Raw genomic sequence first — 22,278 nt, 5'->3', positions numbered from 1 at the left:
TTGTAATGGATAGGGATAATATACTTATAAAAATAATATTCCGTGATTTTATTGCATTATTAACATTTTCAAAAAAGTACTATAATTTTTTGTTCGGTACTATAATGCTACGGCCCTGTAGTGCGATTCTGTAACTCGTTATGAGAATAACGATTCGGAACGCTATCGTAACAATAACGAATTTCGCCGCGTGTAACGATAATCTCATAACGACGGTGCGATTCCGTAACTACGAATAGCGACACTTCGACGTTACAGAATGGGATAACGAATCGTCGTTATGGATACCGACAGGAAGTGACGTATTGTGACAAATCCTTAGTAAGTAACTAGAATTTCATCGAAACTCGCCTTAAAATAGCTGAAATTCGTGCCGCGGTGGCGCGCATGAAGGTTTAAATCGTTTAAATCGAGGCGCGCACAATCACTCAGTCACAGTCAGTGCAAATCCATCGTATAGTGAACATTGTAAATATAAATATCACCATTGTTATTATATCTTAACACCGTTTAATACTTTTAATAAATTTTAATACGAGTAAAAAAATTTATTTGCACTCATACTCTTAAAAGGAGCCCTTTGACCACGTGTCGTGAATCCCCATGCAGCGTTTACTGCTTCTACGTCTTCCTCACTATTCTTTTTGCATGGACCACCATTGGGTTCTTCACGTAGAACCAATATTCTGAAGAGTAAAATTATATAACTACTCCCATTTTTTACTAAAAATCATAACTGTAGCTGTAATATTTTTAATACTTTAAGAAGTCTTTGAGTTTGTTAATTTCATGGAGGCAAAGCTATTTAAAAACAATACCACTTGAAAAAAAAATTGAGGTCTAGTTTAGAATAAAGATTTTTCGCGTTTTTATTTTTTGCTCGGGATAAAAAAGGTGAATATTTTTTATAAAATAAAGTGATACTTTAAAAACACAATTGAATATTTCTTTATGTACAATCAATTGTAAACATTATAGTTGAAGGAATGTAAATTCGAAAAATTGGTGATTTTGAAAAATTAACGACGGAGCCAGGAATCGAACCTGGCGTCTAGAGTTGCTTGACCGGAGCCTTACTCCTATGAGCCTATGAGATTTTGATGAAATAATATCTGTGCATTGAAGATATTGAAGAAATGAAATAACATGGAATTTTGAAAAAGGTACGCCAAGGCGGTACGTCGGAGCGTAACACCGCCCTGACTCTGTTGTCGTTAATTTCTCTCATCACCTTTAAACATTATACTTGTTGGCAATTTAACCACAAACATCATTCCATATTCTGTATTCTATTCTTCCGCATCACGGAAGTTGGGAAATATTTCTCTCATAATTTGTTGTTGAATTCGTTGAGCCAAAGCGCGTGGTCCTCGTCTGGTGTATTCTTCATCTTGATCCATCGGATCAACATCATTCTCTACGGGATGAGCTATCGGTGCTAGTTGTTCGTCATCTTCATTGTTTAATCGTAGTTGCACTCTCATGTTGTGCAGTACTGCACACGCATTAACAATTTTCGCTGCGAACGCTGGTTCGTACATCAAGACTTGCTGGTATGACAAGCATCTCCATACAGATTTAGAAACTCCAAAAAACCGCTCGACGACGCTTCTAGCCTTACATAGTTGTTGTGTATATTGATGTTGTCGCGTATCTTCAGAAAAATTGGCCAGAGGTGTTAACAGCCAAGGCTCCAATGGATATCCAGCATCACCTGATGGAAAATATATTGATTTAGAAAAAAGGAGACTAAATATAATATGCATATTATGTATATAAAACTCAAACTGAACCTATGCTGCTTTGCTGAACAGTGAAAAATATTTTCGCTTTGACTGCGCTTAAGGTGTTGACCAAGATTCATCACAGCTTCTTGAGGCAGGCAAAAAAGGCTGAGAAACTCTTCTCGTGGTAGCTGAAACGGATTCTGAGCATCTCTTAGTCGCCTTCTTTCCACACGACGTTCGAGTCGATGTAATCTTTCCTCAAGAACGAATACATCCCAAGCAAGGTATTCGATAGCCATGATCCTTTGAGATTGAAGATAATCAAAGAAACAGCGTAAATAATAGACTTAATAGTAGAAATGAATTATTAATGAAATTAATGAATAATTATATTTGTGGAAGCAACTTTGTGGGTTCTTTGGAGCAATACTACAATTTATAGGTTATGTTATTCTTTTTTAGAAAATAATAAAATCTATTCTACAATTTTTTCTGAAGTCAATCTGCATTGATAATTCCTAATTACTGGAAAATTCAACTTACTTATTGGTTATTTCAAACGGCGTAATTATTTTTTACTTTCGGAGCACTTTTCGAAGCACTTTCTCGGAGTCGAGAAAAATATGGGAAACGCACACCACTCCTCTAACTCGTGTGCAAAGTGTCGTTATAATGGTCGTTATAGCGTACCGAGGGGGTCTCTGAGCCTCGCTATCCGCTCGCACCGTAACGACATCATAACGACACTTTTCGTTACTAATAACGACAAAACTCGCTAAGAATAGTGTACAGAATCGCATTTGTCGTTATAATAGCGACGCGGTCGGTAGCATAACGAAACTTGTCGTTATGAGTCCATAACGACAGCATAACGAGTTACAGAATCGCGCTACTGGTCACATAGCCCCCCACGGACGGGTTGGGAACACTGGTGGGCACACCATTGGTTCTGGTTCTTAGTCATGGCTGCGCAGGAACACATGGTCCATACATCTCCGCATCTTCTTAAGTAATAACCATGGAGACTAGAGTACTGGAGTCCAATCTCTAAGGCGGAGAGGCAGAAAAAGCGTCCACAAAACTCCGAGATTTAATAGTGCACGGTTTTATCACCAGCGTCGCACCGGACGTTCTGATCCTATAAATATAGTAATACAGAGATTGGACTCCTGTACTCTAGTCTCCATGGTAATAACCTTTGGTGATAACCACGGTGTGATAACTTACTGTCCGTCCATGCCGGCGTTCATTATTGTTACTGACAATTGTTAATTTCTGTAAATTTGGAGCTATAGAAATGAATGAGTGATTGATAGTTTGTGATTTCAGGAAATCTATTTGATGTTATCTAACGAATGAACTTATGTTTATTCCATGGTACCTTAGCCGGCCAAATGCAAAATCACCGAAGATTGATCCAGACTTTATTTCTACAGTGACAGACATTCCTAGTTGTCTCCTTTTATAGATGTTATAAAATTTATTTTGCGAAGAGCTTTCAAGTTGAAGGGTGAATTTTTGCAACTCGGATCTTTTGACGAAGAGTAGGATTTTTAAAGTTTTAACGTATCTCATTCACCCATGAGACGTGTCACAATGTTGAAAACTTTCAATAAGACAATAATTGCCACTCAACCGGCATGTACATTTTTCAAAAACTTTTTCAAACGAGAGTCAAAGGTACAGATACGAAATCCAGACCAAACCTTTTTTTTCTAAGTTCTAACTCTCAACAATTTGCAATAAATTAACAGATTTCATCAGAGACGAACCTAAAAACTTCTTTTGGCAAGTATAGCATTGTCAAACCATGGCCAATTGTCTCTGATAGAAAAAGTGTACCTTCTTACATCCCAAAACCATCTTATGCCGAATCGTCAATTCCTTGTGACAGACCGAAGGAAGCAGAAATCAAAGATAAAAACCAAATAGAATGCATGAGGCACAGCTGTATTTTGGCCAGGCAAATATTAGGCAAAGTTCGAAATTTTTTAAAGGTTAAATCAGCAAAAATCTATTAGTCTCTGCCTCTAGTTATTCAAGTTTGCCGTTGACAAACTGCTCACACATTAGATTGATTTTTTCAGGTTGGTTTCACAACCGAACAGTTGGACGCTAAACTTCATCAATTGATTATTGACAATGGAGGTTATCCCAGTCCTTTGAATTATCAGGGTTTTCCAAAGTCAATTTGTACAAGCATAAATAATGTTGCTTGTCACGGAATCCCGGACAGTAGACCTTTGCACAATGGCGATATACTCAACGTTGACATAACGGTACAGTAGATCGCTCAGAATCAAAATGTTTGAACTCTAGTACAGTACACTGGGTGTGGCTCACCCAGCTGGTTTTATCCATTTCGCAATATTCTTAGCTGCCAGACTCTAACGGCTACGATTTATTTATGACTAATTTTTGTGAAATTCGATTTCATCCTATTTCCTTGCACTCTCAATCATTTGACGGACAATTTTGCATTGGATTCCTGAAGAAATCTTCATTACAGCCAAAACTAATATTTCTTGGAGTTTGCCAGATAAGAAACACCCAAGTGTACAGTTAGTGATTGGCTGTAGAAGTGTACCGATTAAAGGTTAAAGCAATAGAATACTGTAATCTTCAATCAAGCCTTTCTGATTACAGGTATTTTTGAATGGGTACCATGGCGATTGTTCTGCAATGTTCAAAGTAGGCGAAGTTGATGAAGAAGCTCGCCAATTGATCGATGCAACAGAAACATGCCTATCTAAAGCTATTTCTATATGTAAACCAAATGAAAATTTCTCTTCAATTGGTAATCATTCACAAATCGACACTATCTCTTGAATTCAATAATTAAGTGAATCATTAGCTTAACCCAATTTTTACTGTGCATCCATCAGGTCAGATTATTGAGGAAACAGCGCAAAAACATGGCTTTGGAATTGTTCCTGCTTTTGCAGGCCATGGCATTGGCAATTACTTCCATGGACCTCCAGACATTTGTCACTTCAGTAAGTTCGATTCATGACAGTAGGACTAGAGATATAGATTGTGGATTAAAGATTACTAACTTCTGGAATATGTTCAGCTTGGGAAAATTTCAACCGAATAAATTGAACAATATCTTATGAATTTTGAACATTGTTATCAATTATATGTATGCATTAATTTTCCTACCTCTTAATAATTTCAAGTTTCAATTTTTCCAGAAAACGACGAACCTGGAAAGATGCAGACTGGAATGACATTCACAATTGAACCTGTACTGACACAAGGTGGGCCTGACGTAGAAATCCTGGAGGATGGCTGGACGGCAGTGACCACAGACAATGCACGTACTGCTCAAGCGGAGCATACCATTCTCATTACTGATACAGGCAGTGAAATTCTGACTCAATAAACATATCAGAGTATGTAAATAGTATAAAATTCAAATACATCATGTACAGACGTGAACCATATAAATAAATCAAATTTTACGTTTTATTTTATTACTGATATAAAAGAAGAATCAATTTCACGGAGCTGCGCTAATAGTTCAATTCTGTGCTAGAACATTTGAAAACACATTCAACACTATTACCACATTCACCGCAGTTTTATGCAATTATTTGTATTCCCTCATATTCTGCATCATGTTTATCCAATCATGTGAGCAAGCTCCCAGTTGCTTTCTAGTGTCAGTGGTCCCCTAATCTCTATTCCTTCTTTACTTATGATTCCAATTTGGTACTGTAACACAGATGAAATTCAGATGCTTTATACCCAATTTTCGGTTCACTTTTAAACTATACTGTGGAAATTTTCATGCTTGTTCAGGAGGGTTTACTGACCTTTGGAAATGATCTGGCATCTCTGTAAAAGAGAACCTGCATGGCTTTGGTCAAAATATCTATAGCTTCTTCTTTATTCAAATCTGGCTTAGACTCTAGAGCCTTTCTTAACAGAGGTGTAGCCATGTAAGCTCCGTAACCAGTTGCAATCACAGGATCAATGTAAGCTGTTCCGAGCTTGTCTACCGTTCCCATGAACCTGGGTGAATAGGTGTTTTATTAACAACCCTCAAATAAACACGTGAAATTCAAGGGGGAATAATGAAATTTGAAGGTCTTAGACGATTGGCATTTGCCGAATTATTAGGTGTAGCATGTACAACCAAAATTGGCGTATCAATGTTCAGGGTTGATAAGTTTACTCACGGCTGTCCATATTCCAGTCCAGCGATGATAAAATTGTTCCAAAACGGATCGAATTTCGAGCGCCTATTGTACATTACTCTAGTCAACCAACAGTGCAGTGATTTAGGTTTCAAGGAGAATCCATCGTCTAGGCATTCTTCTTCAAGTCTAGAATAATTGTTGGTAATATCGAGTCTTTAACAATTGTTTATTCAATTATAATAGCGTGTGTTAGATTCAATTCAGTGCAGCTTACATCTTTTGTTCAATGATGTTCTTCAGGTACTGAAAATCTGCATAATCTCCACCAGCTCCCAAGATGATATTGTCATTGACCTTCATTATGCGCTGACAATTTCGGAAGCGGGCCAATGACCCGTACGACCCGAGCACATCAGCTGCTATCACAACTCCGTCTTTGAATTGAAGTCCAACTACTGAAGTCGCGGTAGTCAATGGTGCCCTATATTGTTGCAAAGAATTGACTCTCGTACAATTTGATTCTGAATTAGACAAGGGAACGACTCATTTCCGTGTCATGACAAGCGGGTTTTTTTTTTGGCAAGTTCTAGACGTTGCGGTTCAATGAATTTTACCGGGGCTTTAAGGAAAAATCATCAGGTAGAACGATTGATGATAGTGAAACTTGGGACGTTTGTTTTGCATTGAAATTCAAAGTGTATGATATAACGGTAGAACAATATTTGACAGAGCAAGTATAGGTTACGTACCGGACGACGGACGAAAGAATAATTAGACGGAGTATAGACTTACTGTGATCGTTGTGAACCGTAAATGTCTGGGACCAAAGTATTGGCTGACAAATCATACGAAGCACTATGAAACGAGTCATTTTGCGCTGCCAAAAACGGAGAATAACGATTAGCTTCGCCTAGAAACGCCATGTTTTGACTGACTTGTGCTTTCAGTGTGTTCTGCGCAATCATCGCACGCAGCTGACCAGTTCCGTATGATCACGAACACGGTCTTACACAGTCTTACATACAGGCCTTGCAACTCTGGTGCTGGGGGTAGGCTAGGAGTGACTCAGATATTGAATCAATTTGTAGCTTACGGTTTCGGCACTACGTCGCTACTATCTAGACCGTGTTCGTAAATTGACTGACAGTACTCAAAATTCCCTAGAACAGAGTCAGAGCTATTCACGAACTTGGAAGCGCAAAAGAGATAAAAGATTGATGACAATACTGTCAGTCAATTTTCGAACACGGCCCTCGTACAGCTGAGTTACAGAACCTCAAATTTCGTTATTTTTGGCCGTTGTCGCAAACCACTGAATGGTGAGGTTGCCCATTTTCTTTAATATTGCATTTTTTTCATATCATTACATTCGTTTTCATAGTATTAGTATCTGATATCCGCAATTTCGGATATCAATATAGTTATTTATGCTACATGTGAGATAAGTAGCAAATAATCGGACAGTCATGTTGTTGCGACATGAGCGTAAGGTTTATGGGACATTCGTATGAAGACGAGTGTGGTAGATGTCGCTACGAGCCGTCAGGCGAGTTACGACAACCACACGCGTCTTCATATGAACGTCTCATAAACCTTACAGCGAATGTCGTAATCACGAATGAGATATTTGCTACTTATCCCACACGTAGAATACAATATTTTTTACAAAAACTGATCTGAAAGTCGAATTTGAGAGGAATATATTAATTTTAAAACTTAAATTACTATAGCGGCATCAGATGGCGTTTGAGTAGTTTCTAGTAAGGTGAAAAACATAGAGGCCGTGTTCGAAAATTGACTGACAGTACTGTCAGCAATCTTTTATCTCTTTTGCGCTGCCGAGTTCATGGACAGCTCTGTCTCTGCCCTAGGGAATTTTTAGTACTGGCAGTCAATTTACAAACACGGCCAGAGTGAGTTTAATACAGACTGTACTCGTGTGGTTATATTTCTATTGGGAAATCTGCCGGGGGCGTGGCTTCTCCTTGCGGCAGAAGCAGTAACTATTCTAAAACGCATTTTTAAATCAGCTTTCGTGTTCTTATGTGAAAGCGTGTATTTATCTACAGTTATTAAACTCGAATTTTCAAAAAAAATTCAATAAAATATGAAAATTTCAATACAAGAAATTTGTGAGTTTGCAAATACTCAGCCTAGTCATAAAAATTTTATTGGTGGTGAAGATATACTTGATGCGGGACATCTAATGAAATGTGGCCTACAGCAATCAGATACTAGTTGTGATAATGAGTATAAAATAATTGCATTCTGTCTCCAAACTTCTCGTTTAAAAGATCCACCGCATGAAATTGTGGGTGCAATATCGCAACATTGGCTGCAATGAAAAATAAAATTTAATGTTTATTGTTTTTTATTTTTTCTGACAAATATTACACGACAAAAAATTTCATTTCATATTGATGATAAACAAATAATTATGAAATGAAATTCTATAGGTAATTACTTACATGTTGGTATGAAGTCATTTTTGGTGAAATGTAATAAAAACACTTTTTTTGACTGTGTAACCTCATTCCCAATTTTCAATGCTTTTATCCAAGCTAATCGACGATCAATTACTTCATCTTCGCCAAATTTATTTTTGATTACTACAAAACTAGAATTTGCCGAAGGAAAAGTGTAAAATCGAACTGTATTGTTCTTACTAGACTTGCTATTACACCCATACACGCAGCAAAAAGTTTTATTTTTATTTTCTCGTGGTGGGAACTCCATGATTAAATTTTTTGATCAAATATTGAAATTTAAGATGTTTTTAAGTAATAACTAAGCTTATAGATAATAATTGATTACTTAATATTTAAAAAAAAGTTTAACACTTTTAAACTACTTTTCTCACATATTATATTTGATATCAGCAGTTTAAGCTTGACCTGCATAGAGTAGTTTATATTTGATCCGTCAGGTAGCGTATCTGAGTGGATGATTTCCCAATAGTAGTATAGTTTAGGTGGAATCTGTGCAGTTATCTGATACTTAGGGTATGTTCCGATATACACTGCGAGCACTGTAAGGTGTGACGTCAATTTATTATACTGCGAAGCCGTTCCTTTATAGTTACCTATACTGGTTACTGTTTACAACGGAACGCAGTACAGTATACTGTGATCGACATTTTTTGGCGTTACTTTCATTTCATACATAATATTTGTTTCAGACTGTAATAAACACAATTTCTTCAAATTTTCCATTTTGGCTTTAACGGCCGGTATTTTTAAATGACAATATTCAATAATAATAATTATCAATAGTGGACGCTGTTAAATTTCTGAACCCTGTTGATCACGTGATCAAAGCACTGAGAGCACCTTACCTCGAAACCACCAGTGTTCACAGTAGAAAAATGGCGACAATTTATGACGTCATATATTTCCCTAGGATACTGCGACTGTATACTGTCAGTCTATAACGGAACGAATTTCTCCCCAGTAAGAGCACTGAACAGTGCTCGTAGTGTATATCGGAACATACCCTTAACCGAACATGTGCGTTTATGAAACACATACCTATAGTCAAGTATGCGATTATTGTGTGTTTCGGAGATAACATACAGCGCTCAAAAAGTCAACTTCCAGAGCAGGTGTTGTGAAAAAGTAATCAATGTGGTTGATTGGGGTTAGGCTGTAGGGCGTTTGCGCCAACAGAGAGAAATTTCTTCTATCTCTGTCGCTCACAGGTGACACGCGTGACTCTACTAAGTTAAAGTGCCCCTTGCGGCCAATCTAAGAATTATTGGAAGCGGACTCAAGAAGTGAGTCACCCCCACCACCAGAGTTGCAAGTCCTGTATGCATGGAGCCCACGGTCTTACATACAGGGTGTCCCTAAATTGCCTCCCACGGACTAGCCAGCATGATACCTCGTTAAAATCCAACCGAGAATTTTTTTACCGGAAGCTCGTCCGACGCATAGTTTTTGAATTATAAGCGATAGCGCTAGGCCAATCAGAGTGCACCATTTCATCTAGATTTGCCGCCACGGAAATTGCTGTTTTGTTCGTCTGGGTGAATTATTATTATTCGTTTACGAATTAAATATCGGCACCTCCCCTCTCTCCCTGTTGTACCCCTTCTCGAGCGCTGACCTCGGTATTGTTGCCGCGGCACACGCTGCCGGCCGCACATCCATGGGCGCACACTTGTGTGTGTAAACAGAAGCGCATCCTCAAGAATAAGGGATACAGCAGCGAGAGAGGGGAGGTGCCGATATTTAATTCGTAAGCGAATAATAATAATTCACCCAGACGAAAAAAACAGCAATTTCCGTGGCGGCAAATCTAGATGAAATGGTGCACTCTGATTGGCCTAGCGCTATCGCTTATAATTCAAAAACTATGCGTCGGACGAGCTTCCGGAAAAAAAATTCTCGGTTGGATTTTAACGAGGTATCATGCTGGCTAGTCCGTGGGAGGCAATTTAGGGACACCCTGTATAGGTCTGGTAACTCCGGCACTTTTGAGTGGTAGAGGTGTCACCGTTAGTGAGGCACACGGTCTTGTTTCTTATCTATCCGCTAGGGGCGCCATTGGCCTGGGGTATGATAGGTATAGATATATACCGATAAGATAACCTGCTCATCGAAGTTTTTGACAGTTCATAACTCAGTGTAAAGTGTGTGTCAAACTGTCTCAAAAGTTGTGAGCCCTCGCTTGATGTTTATGGATTTTATTGACTTAAGCATTTGAGGATTCCGTTAAAATAAAACAATTATCACGCCCGCCATGGAATGCTAGTAAACATCTCAATCATTTTTTATTCGCATTTTTCTTCATTTTTGAGTGTTGTTCAGGATTGTTGATTCCGAAAAATCAGCTGTTCGGATCTGATTTATGATTGGCTCACCCCGAGGGGGCAGCGCTGCAGACGGCGAAGACGAGAACCACGGTTTTGCCTCATTATCTGAGTCATTCCCCACCCTACTAGTTTCCGGACCTGTATGTAAGACCGTGATGGAGCCTTACTCTAGGCTCCATGCCTGTATGTAACACCGTTGTGACGTCGGAACGGTACCTAGTGGAAATCTCCAGATGCTAGACACCGGAAACATTCACACGCAGTTACAGCTAGACTCACATCAGTAGTTTGGGTCACCAATTACCGATTAAGTATTGAAATACACCGGACAACGGGCATTCTGTCGTTCTAATCGAACGAACCGAAGAGGGAGAAATTTTTGGATAAAAGATTTAATTTGGCTTACCTTTTTGAGAGTATTCTGGATGCGATGACTTGTAGCGTAGATTGGTGAGAGGTTTTAGCGGAATAACTGACTCTAATATATTTGGATACTTTGATTAACTTTGGTTTATTTTATGAGTTCGATATTTAAAAGTCACAAAAACGGAGTTACACAGTGTAAGATCTTAAACTTAATATGACACAATGGAGTTTAAGCTCGCTGGACTTTTGGGCAGAGTAACGTTGTATGAAAGTTTGAATGCAAAAGGCTAAAGGATTTTACCGCGAGACTGTACCGGAGCTAGATGATGAATCTGGAGGTAGAAACCAAGAGGACGATCGAGTGATCGGTCGCCGTTTTTATAGGAGTCGATCGTTGCGCAGAACGATCCCCCTCTTTAGTTTCTTGGTCACCTTTGCGCACCTCCCCCCTTTTTCTAGGAACTAATTAGGGCACGACATCCTCGCGCATGCACGCCTGTTATCTTAGTCCATCAGCTATTACTATATTGTAGGTTTTTACGTATGGTATAACGCTGCTTGGTGCGGTGGTGTAGGTGCGTGGACTTTGTTCCGTAATTCTCCAACCTGCGCGAGCATCCTTGTTGAGGCGCCAGCCCCCTTTTGGCCCCTCTCGGCCACTTAACTTCTTCCTGTTTACTTCTTAATGTTTTTACTCTCTTGCTCGTTACAAGGTCCATAGGTCATATTGGTTACCCGTCGTTTGTTAGTTTTATAGCTATATCTACATAGAATTACATATGTATTATAATCGATTACTTTCGTTATTAACCTGGAGTACAATAGCGATTGTTTATGAAACATAATTTGTTATTTACTTAACATTATTAGAATCGCACTGCTGCGAATATCCTTAGCTGTTTGCGTTATAACTATCTTAACAGATTTAGAGTAATTTGATAATTCATAGCTTTGGAGTAGGTTTACATGTGTGCTTTTTGTATATAATTCTCTTCTGTAATTGTTAATTCTTATATTGACATAAATCGGCTTGGAAGCTTCTAGAACGTTTTCGTTTCGTCGGTAAGTTTCCTAATGTATTCTCTAGGTGAAGCTTTGTATGGCTCCACATTGGAGATCTGCATTGCCTTCAAAACGTTGCGCGTGTTGCCTACAATACGGCGTTACGGAAGAAGGTATAGTTCATGCTGGATAATTAGTATTCACGGTTTTGATGGTTTTGCAGTCTCTGGTTTTATGGGTTATTGCAGCAGTGCTATCTTTACATTATATTGGTTATGCATTTATCTATGGTTTTACAGTCTTCTACACTCCAGGCTATATAGTAAAGCGTATGTTGCTTATAGTATAGCTCTCAGCTCCGAATGCACAAATGGCATTGTCGAGTGCTATATAATAATTGGATATAGTCGTGTTAGTTAATTATGGTGTTAATATGATAGTGATATAACGTATAATAATATTATAGTTCTCTGTAGTACGAAGATCTCGTAACATGGTTTTTAAGCCTTGGCTAGTGGATTTCATAGTTATTTCCATCTAGGGATATTCCAAATAGTTAGACAGTCGTTTTAATTTCTTATGGTTACAAGATTCTCGTACTTCGAGTTGGGTTAGTTGATAAAAGTAACATGCAGTAATAATAGTCGATAAAACATACGGACGTTCCGGTCGGATGTTGCACCGTGATCAGCCCCCTGACACATGCTGCTAAAAGTGGCTCGCAAAATGTCCCTCGATTCTGCCGCCAATTTCCACCACCAGTGACGCTAGTAGTTACCTGACGAGCTTGCGCGCGGTCAGCGAGTGCAGCTAGCGTGTCAGAAGTCTACCAGGAGTCTACTAGCGCCACGTAGAGGAACTAAAAAACGGGAACAAGACGCGTACAATTTTTTAGTATACGAGCAGTGGTGAGTGTCAGGGGGCTGACCGTGGTCACGAACGTTAACACGTTGAGCGCCACGCGTATTTCTAAGACAATCCCGTTCAGGCCACGCGCGCCGCTGTCAGCCACCGATAAGTCTAGTGTCAGCCACCGATGGCTGACGCGGCCTAAACGGAAAGTCTAGTGTCAGCCACCGATGGCTGACATGGCGCTCAACGTGTTAAGATAATCACAGAATAGACGTTGGAATAGATGAGTGATCATTATTTTTTCCGCTTGTTTCATGGTCAAGTAGACCGATATAGAAGCGTTCTGTAGCGCTGACTTATGTATGTACCGACAGGTAGCATTTTGTCACAAGTTCGTGATGTGACCGTTATATATGTCTTATAAGTCTATGCTAAGACCCTGCTGAGGTCCGTGATTATAGACTTATAAAGATAGATTGAGCGCTCTTATGAGCCGCATGAAGCAAACATTTAAAGGACAGAAATATGCCGGGAGTACTCCTTGCTGTCTCTGATGATATTTGTGGCGCGGATGGAGGTGGTAGAGGAGAATGAGGCGAAATTATGCGCCTATATCTAAGCTGTTCCACTTCCACTGCTCCGTTGTCTCCCACCATGACGCCGATTGAAAAGAGAGCGCAGTACTCCCTGTATATCTCTGTCCTTTATGTGTAATTGTCAGTGCCTCTTATAGGAGCGCTCAGTCTATCTTTATAAGTCTCTGTCCCTGACTTAGAGCATATGATGATCGAATGTTGCAATAGGTTCGATACTAATGCTATTGCGCCATCCTGCAAGGAGTATGCGAAGCTCAATGCAACTCAAAATCCTTGGTGGCATCCAATCTAGTTGCAAGTTTACTGATCCCTGGATCGAGTGTAATGTCGAAATCACGGTCTTTCATACCGGTCTGGAAACTCTGGTGGTGGGGTGCGACTCACTTCTTGAGTCCACCTTCAATAAGTCTTAGATTTGGCCGCAAGGGTCGCTGTAACCTAGTAGGGTCACCCCCACCCGTGTAACCCCCACCCGTGTCACCTGTGAGCGACAGAGATAGAAAAAATTTCTCTCTGTTGGCGCAAGTGCGCTACAGCCTAACCGGCCCTACTAGATAGTAGCGACGCAATGCCGTTCCGAAACAAATTGGTCAATAAGTGAGTCACTCCTAGCCTACCCCCACCACCAGAGTTTCCAGACCTGAATGTAAGACCAGAGATGAGTAGGGAGATCTCCAACGCTCGGCTTTTCGTGATACCAGCTAGGTTGGAGCGTCGACGTGACACCTAGGCGGCCACGCACCGAAGGTGGCCCATTTCCGACCTGACACCTAGGCGGCCATGCACCGAAGGTGGCCGACAATCGTGTATATATAGATATACTCGGTCGCTCGAGCAAGTGGTTGCCAATCGCATCCTTGTCCCCGCTCGCCAGATGTTTCCAGGAATGCAAGAATTGGGATTTTTTTTTTCAATTATGAATGTCAGCGAATAAAAGTATCTCCAGATTTGATAAATTTTGGATTCAATTAGCGGACGCTGAACCAAAATAATTAACCATTCCCAGTCCGAATACTTTTTTTTTTTTTTTTAATAAATATTATTTTCTTATTGATTTGAAAATATGTGACGCCTGGTGTTCTCGAATATTTGTACACGCAGTCTATGGAAAAATATACGAAGCCCGCTCGATAACATTTATGCAAAATGTGCAATGGGCAAGTGGTTGGAGGAAATTTTTTTTTTCTCGAACTGAATCTTCCAGAGAACCATCAGCGAATTCCAAGCAAGCTCCATAAACATACCGAGCAAACGCGCGATCACGGACGTAGCTGTGGTATGGCTGAGTGGATACCACATCAGGATGAATTTTCAATCACCGGTTTTTGCGCGAAGTTTTCCTGTATTTAAGTTAATTACTGCTGCCTTTGCTATAATACTGCATTCAAGTCTTAAACAAAACACTAAAAAATAAGTTAACCACTTAATGTAAAACAAAATGTTAGATTGAGCTTAAAATTTAAGCCGGAGTTACATAAACTAAGATAATTACAAGTGCAACATTGTAAATATTGTACATTTATTGTTCATCTAAATAAATATGGTTTCCTCCTCAAAAAAAAAAAAAAAACATGAGGATGGAGTGATGCGGGACACGGGTTCGATCGCAGTTCACTCTTTTTTTTTTTTTTTAGATTCAATCTCGTCTTTTTTTTTTGTATTTTCGGAGAGAAAAAACAAATCAAAGATAGAAAATTTCGAGAGCCGGTCGATTTTTTCCTTCTTTCCTTTTGCTTTTTTTTTACTGAACCTACCTTTTTTGTAGTGGGGGTAACCCGGAAGAGAACAAATAATTGAAACAATAAAATTCCGAGAGCGAATCGATTTGTTCCCCGTTTTTGGCGCTTCTTTTTGATACGGAAAAGTTTTGACAGTAATGCAAAATAGAGATTACTAAACACAAATGTATTGTTTTTTAATAACACCGGCCCACAAAACAAAAAAAGTGGTCTGTACTTTTGACCGGACCTACCTATCTTTATGTATTTTGACGCGCTGAATCCGAATCCGAAGTCAGTTTTGCTCGTACACCCTCAAAATTTTGAGTAAATTGCAAAAAACCATAAAAATCGCCAAAAATTAGGATTTTTGATAAGAAAAAAATTTATGGAACTATAGACCAAGTATGATTTTTATGCATTTTGGTCCGCTAAACCCAAATCTGAAGTTTATTCAACCATAAGCCTTTTAAAATTTAATTGGGCCGGTGTTATTAAAAAACAATACGTTTGTTTTTAGTAATCTCTATTTTCCATTACCGTCAAAACTTTTCCTTATTAAAAAAAAAACGCCCATTTTATATCAGTCTTGACGAGCATATCTTAAGAACTTTGAGAGATGCGAGATCGGAACGACAAAATTATTTCAGTAGCAACAATGTATGGACCCCTCTCCTTTTCTGATATTGGCAGCCAGTTAAGAGGCTTCACAGTGTTCAGTTTAGTGACAGCAGCTCTCGAGGTATCAAGATGGTAAGTAAATTGCATAATTATTTTACATGTATGGAAAAACCGGCAGGTTTGACGATCGTCTATTTACTTTATAGATTAAGAAGAGAAAAAAAAAAATGTGAGCCGTCACGGGACGCCTGGCAGATGTGAAACATCGACATTATTTTGTAATAAGAAAAACATTCGTGCGCTACACCCCATCAGATGATTTTGAAATACAATTTTATCAGTCTTTATTAAATTTATTCTTTGAGCAATTGTTCTAATGCATTAATTTTAATTAAAATGAAATTAAAATTAATTAAAATTAATAATCAATTTAAAAACATTGTATGCAATGAAATTTATGTGAATTTTAATCTACCAAGAGAGTAGATTTTACATTTACTGGCGTTAAAACACATCAAATATACGCGTGCTTAATGCACAGATAAATGCACACTCTAATTATAAAAAATATATATAAGTGTTAAAGGAAGCTAAAATAAAAATCAGTATAATTTTACATTTACTGGCGTTAAAACACATCAAATATACGCGTGCTTAATGCACAGATAAATGCACACTCTAATTATAAAAAATATATATAAGTGTTAAAGGAAGCTAAAATAAAAATCAGTATAATTTTACATTTACTGGCGTTAAAACACACCAAATATACGCGTGCTTAATGCACAGATAAATGCACACTTTAATTATAAAAATATAATTAACTTACTGATGACTTGATAGTGTGTCATCGGGTGATTTTGCTTTTTTTGCAGGAGGCTGATCACTTTCACTCTCTAAATTATTACTGTCAGACATTTTATTATCAGAATAATTTGTTTTCAAGTAAAACACAGGTTATGTGTACTGTAGTAAACAAAAACAAAACACTGTATACACTCCAGGAGTATACAATGCACAGTCAATTGTGCACGGCGACGCGTCGCCACACCGTACTACTGTTACGTTCCGAGAGGAACGTTTCGAGTCGACTCTGATTCGCCGCGTGATTTAAATTGTTCTCCTGACTTACGTAGTTGGTGTATGTAAATCTCGGGAATCCGCTGATCAGCTCCTCAGATCTTCTCGTTCAACTCGCCTACAATTCTGAGAGTTTGTTAGGCAGGGCTCGTGCCAACCATCACTATGCGTGATTGAAATAATTATTTATGACAACACTTGGGTTAATTACACATTTATTAACGGTCTCCTTCTAGTTCTCGATGGTAGATTTACAATCGTGGTACAGATTGGTGTTAATCACTATCGCAGTGACAAACTGTTAACAAGTCTCGAAGGTTCTGAATGACTTATAATGATTTTATTCTAGGATTTCGGTAGAGGTCTGATCTGTTCTCTATGATGTCTGAAGTTCTTCTCTTCATTCTGTTTTTGGGAAGGTTGACTTAGAGGGAAAATAGGAGGAGTTCAAAAGGAGTCGCGGTTTCTCGCGGGTCTCGGATGATTGGTTGAGGATGATGAAAAAATTGGGGGTAAGGTTTCTGGTTCGTGCGTGGGATCTCGGTGGTGGATTGGCGCGAGGTGGTTGGTTAAGAGAAGCAAGCGGCGAAGCGCTGACTGGTCTTGTTTTCGTTAAAATAAGGGCGCTATCCTGAATTCTGGGAATAGGGGTTTCTTTCTCTGTGAGCTATCCGTGATTTATCTTCCCTCGTTTCCGGTGTTTTGTCTTTTTGGTTATCTTAACAGTTGCAGGTTTATTATTTTGGGTTATTACGGTTGAATGGGAAAAAATATATATATAACATGTATGTTATGAATTTGACTGATGAAATAACGGTTAATCTAGCGTGTGAGGACTGTTGATATAAGAATTTGGACGTTGTGATGGTAACTAAGTGCGTTGGTATTAATCTACGACTATCGGTAAGAGCACGTAGGGCTCTCTTATGGTAACTGCACGCTGGTCAGGTAGAGCGCAGAGAGGGCGCCGCCGTGGATACCGGCTGGCACGTAACACTACCATCATATAGCGTGGCGACGCGTCGCCACGGCTTGCGTCGCCACGCCAGAAATCTGTTTTACGTGCGGCTATAGATGTTTCACATAAAAAAAAAAAGAGTGAACTGCGATCGAACCCGTGTCCCGCATCACTCCATCCTTATGTTTTTTTTTTTTTTTGAGGAGGAAACCATATTTATTTAGATGAACAATAAATGTACAATATTTACAATGTTGCACTTGTAATTATCTTAGTTAATGTAACTCCGGCTTAAATTTTAAGCTCAATCTAACATTTTGTTTTACATTAAGTGGTTAACTTATTTTTTAGTGTTTTGTTTAAGACTTGAATGCAGTATTATAGCAAAGGCAGCAGTAATTAACTTAAATACAGGAAAACTTCGCGCAAAAACCGGTGATTGAAAATTCATCCTGATGTGGTATCCACTCAGCCATACCACAGCTACGTCCGTGATCGCGCGTTTGCTCGGTATGTTTATGGAGCTTGCTTGAAATTCGCTGATGGTTCTCTGGAAGATTCAGTTCGAGAAAAAAAAATTTCCTCCAACCACTTGCCCATTGTACATTTTGCATAAATGTTATCGAGCGGGCTTCGTATATTTTTCCATAGACTGCGTGTACAAATATTCGAGAACACCAGGCGTCACATATTTTCAAATCAATAAGAAAATAATATTTATTAAAAAAAAAAAAAAAAGTATTCGGGCTGGGAATGGTTAATTATTTTGGTTCAGCGTCCGCTAATTGAATCCAAAATTTATCAAATCTGGAGATACTTTTATTCGCTGACATTCATAATTGAAAAAACAAAATCCCAATTCTTGCATTCCTGGAAACATCTGGCGAGCGAGGACAAGGATGCGATTGGCAACCACTTGCTCGAGCGACCGAGTATATCTATACATACACGATTGTGGGCCACCTTCGGTGCATGGCCGCCTAGGTGTCAGGTCGGAAATGGGCCACCTTCGGTGCGTGGCCGCCTAGGTGTCACGTCGACGCTCCAACCTAGCTGGTATCACGAAAAGCCGAGCGTTGGAGACACGGAGGCTAGATAGAAGGAGGACGCTCGCCAAGTGTTGCAAGCCCACGAGAGTTGAAGGAGACATCATCTTTCGCACTCTCTCGCTAGAGCGCGTGAGTGTTGGTAATGTGCTAATGTCAGGTTTTGGAAATTTTCACCGCGGAATGTAGTGATTGTATTTATATGTTAATTGATAAAAAAATTAAAAATTTTAAAATCAATTTTTAGAATAATAATAATTATTATTATTATTATTATTTTTATTACAATTTCAATACAAAGTAAAATTTAAAAAAAAACTACAAAACATATATAAGAAATGAATATTTATTGTTTATTAATGCACAATAAACAATAAATAAATATTAATAGTATAATAATAAATACAATATTTTATCTTACCGTATCCGGCCGTATTTAAGGAAAAGTAGAATATTACAAAAGAAAATAATCCAATTAATATTGAAAAATAATTAATTATTAGCTTAGTGATTCTGATTTTAAAAGACTAGGAACAGTAAAAAGTTTTTATTTTAATACATTATGATTTAAGATAATTTAGAATTTTTACGGTGTTTTTTTGTCATGCTACGTCGCACATTCAGAGTTCGATTAATTAAATTTACTAAGAAATTTCCACGCATCACTATAAAATTATTTAAAATCTTAGCCATAAGTTCTTTTTTGTGAGTATCACAGCCTAAAATAGGTAGATACTTAGCTTTAGCTACTCTTTCTAACACTTTATGCATAGTGTCTATATTCACTGTCTTAGTACCGACCACAGTTAGAACAATTTTTTCAAGTTTCTTTATCAGCTTAAAGAGATTATCACTAGGAAATATTAATTCACCGTTGCTCATTAACTCAATCACTTCATCACGTTTAGAAGGATTATCAGAACGTAAGGTATCGATGCAATCACAACACGGGGAGAATCGTTGAAATTTTCTTGCCATATATCCAGCGATGTAAGCTACCACACCATCACTTGTGGAAACAACATCATAATCATGATGATAATGTGGATCATCGCGAAAATCAGGATCTTCTTCTTCTTCGTCTTGACTATGGTCAGTGTTTTCTTGGTACTCATTATCTACAGAGTGATCATTTTCTGTGTCCAACACATCATTAAACGGACAATAATAATCCTGGTGTGAATGTACATCTTCATGAATATCATCATCATCATCATCACTATCTTCATCTAAAATACTATCAAATGGTTTTCTAATGAAAGAACAACCATTGTCCACAGCTTCTTCATCACTGTCTTCGTCAAGCACACTCTCAAAAGGTTTCTTAGCAACAGAAAGATTTTGAAGAACAGCATTATTGTTAATATCTCCGTGAGATGAATTTGCATTGTTAAGAATCCCATTTTCAATAATAGCATCAATATCTGCGAGCCAAATTTTTTTCAACGCAGTTGCTGCAGCCAAAGATTCTTTCGTCTGCATCAATGATTGAAGAAGCTCACCAGCAGTGACGTTTGACCCTTTCGGCGGGGTGACCAATGAGTAGGAACATAATAGGCGGAAAACTTGGCCGAAAAGAATGGTATCAGGATGATCATTACAGCGACAAACACTTCGCAATATGCCGAAAAATTTCTGAAAAAGAATTCAAGTTAAAATATTAAAATATCCACAAAATAGTAAATTATTAGTTTCTTTGGTTAAATACATACTTCTAACTGGTCCTGGTTTAGGCGTGACGTCATTAAATAATCAAATTTGCATTCTCCTAGCAAAAATTCACTTAACTCAAGAGTAGCTTGCTACGTTATTTTCAATCCATTCAGAATACTCGGAGTAATGGCGAAGAAAAATTTTTCATTTTCTTCACTTGCAACATTTTCTATTTGCTTCTTCTTTTTCTTCTTCTTTTTACTGAGTTCTTTCTCCTCATTTGCTTTAGCTTCCCAAATTTTTAAATATCTTCAAAAGTCACTTATTGCCTAACAAAAACAAAGTTTTTTATTATTTTGTTTGTTAATTTTTTTGTGGTAACAATTGTAAAAGAATATACAACAAGAAGTATTTGAATTATAGTTATAATAAAAATATTCAAATTTGGAAGAGATTAGGATAAATGGTAGAAGTACATCTTAGTTACAATAAGTCCCAAGCATTTTTAAATGAGTAAATTCAAGTTAGTTGAATTCGTCTATCCCACTGAGTATTGGTTTATGATAGTGATGGATAAAATAAATTTTCGAGATCGATTATGAATTGACCATTAATAGGAGAAATGTCATGATTAGTTTGTAGTGTTTTTGAGCTATTCAAGTTTTTTTCTACTTACACAAACTTTATGAATTGTTTCAGTTTTCATTCCAGTATTTAAGTTCACAAATATTGAATTTTTAATGTTGATAATGAGTATCCATTTAAAATTTCAATTTTCGCTCTGTTACTGCAAAAAATTATTACAAGCTTTGATAATATATTAAATGTTACCCTTTTTGGAGGACACTCTGGATCGGAACGCAGAGCATCTGATGGAGTACGTGAACTCATTGCTAGAATTAAGTTATTAACTTTTTCTATGAAAGCAATCATAGAATCACAATCTCTGAGTTCTTCCGTTCTATTTTTATATACTTTCATGGCAACTTGAATCTCTTTGGAAAATAACTAAAAACAAAAGATATCATTTATAATCATTAAAATTTCAGAGAATAATTATAAACATTAGTATTGAAACAATAAAAGAAATAAGTTTATATTTTCATTATTACCTGATAGGCCAAAGGAACATTCATTTTTTGGTATCCTTCAGGATTCAAATGTTGTGGAGTTAATTTATAAGCAATTTTTAAATTAGCTTTAAGATAATTCTCATGAATTAACAAAGTTTCCCAGTGACTTTTTCTTACAAAACCATCTGGTGTCTACATGAAAAGAACAATAGCATCAAGTATCAAGAAAGACAATTATTTTGCTGATTACATAGTCATCGTAAAAATTGATCATATATTAAATATTATAGCGTACCCAAAAAAACAACTTCTCCAAAATTTTGTTCCTAAAACATTTAATCAAATGTGGGAAGTCGGAAACAAACCATAGTCTTCGGTCGGAGTTGCATGGATGTTCGCAGCTACACTGGCCATCTTTTATGCCAAAAAGTGTCCATGCTCCTCGATTCCATTGTGCACCATCTGAGGTAACAACATCCACAAAAAACCCAGCATTTTCCAACAGTATAATGCATTCTATAAGCAATTTGTGGAGAATAGCACTAGTGACAGAATTCCTACTGAGGAAACTGCCAACAACTTGCATCCAATCACCTTGGAAAGGCTGGAACATGAACACTAGGGCGTG

General features: G+C 37.9%; 2 protein-coding genes and 1 long non-coding RNA gene across 3 annotated transcripts; 1 reads left to right on the top strand and 2 right to left on the bottom strand.

The window, feature by feature from the left end:
* Positions 1 to 1,150: 1,150 nt before the first annotated feature.
* On the bottom strand, positions 1,151 to 20,545 carry LOC124301967 (uncharacterized). Its single transcript, XR_006907594.1, has 5 exons — positions 20,532 to 20,545; positions 12,832 to 12,839; positions 2,271 to 2,619; positions 1,794 to 2,030; positions 1,151 to 1,714 (listed from the first exon to the last, which is right to left on the bottom strand). It is a non-coding gene; the product is annotated as an uncharacterized LOC124301967 (long non-coding RNA).
* On the top strand, positions 2,933 to 5,196 carry LOC124301955 (methionine aminopeptidase 1D, mitochondrial). The gene is made up of 6 exons (XM_046757630.1): positions 2,933 to 3,407; positions 3,482 to 3,724; positions 3,815 to 4,006; positions 4,374 to 4,524; positions 4,613 to 4,723; positions 4,922 to 5,196. Exons 1-6 carry the CDS (start codon positions 3,309 to 3,311, stop codon positions 5,110 to 5,112), a joined length of 987 nt encoding a protein of 328 aa, XP_046613586.1. The 5' UTR covers positions 2,933 to 3,308; the 3' UTR covers positions 5,113 to 5,196.
* On the bottom strand, positions 5,174 to 6,879 carry LOC124301958 (proteasome subunit beta type-4). Its single transcript, XM_046757634.1, has 5 exons — positions 6,665 to 6,879; positions 6,147 to 6,353; positions 5,912 to 6,058; positions 5,546 to 5,744; positions 5,174 to 5,444 (listed from the first exon to the last, which is right to left on the bottom strand). Exons 1-5 carry the CDS (start codon positions 6,835 to 6,837, stop codon positions 5,352 to 5,354), a joined length of 819 nt encoding a protein of 272 aa, XP_046613590.1. The 5' UTR covers positions 6,838 to 6,879; the 3' UTR covers positions 5,174 to 5,351.
* Positions 20,546 to 22,278: the final 1,733 nt, after the last annotated feature.

Source organism: Neodiprion virginianus, chromosome 4 (assembly GCF_021901495.1).
Source record: "Neodiprion virginianus isolate iyNeoVirg1 chromosome 4, iyNeoVirg1.1, whole genome shotgun sequence".
NCBI lineage: Eukaryota > Metazoa > Arthropoda > Insecta > Hymenoptera > Diprionidae > Neodiprion > Neodiprion virginianus.
Note: the sequence above shows the minus strand (reverse complement) of the source record. Positions and strands in the feature narration are given on the sequence as shown.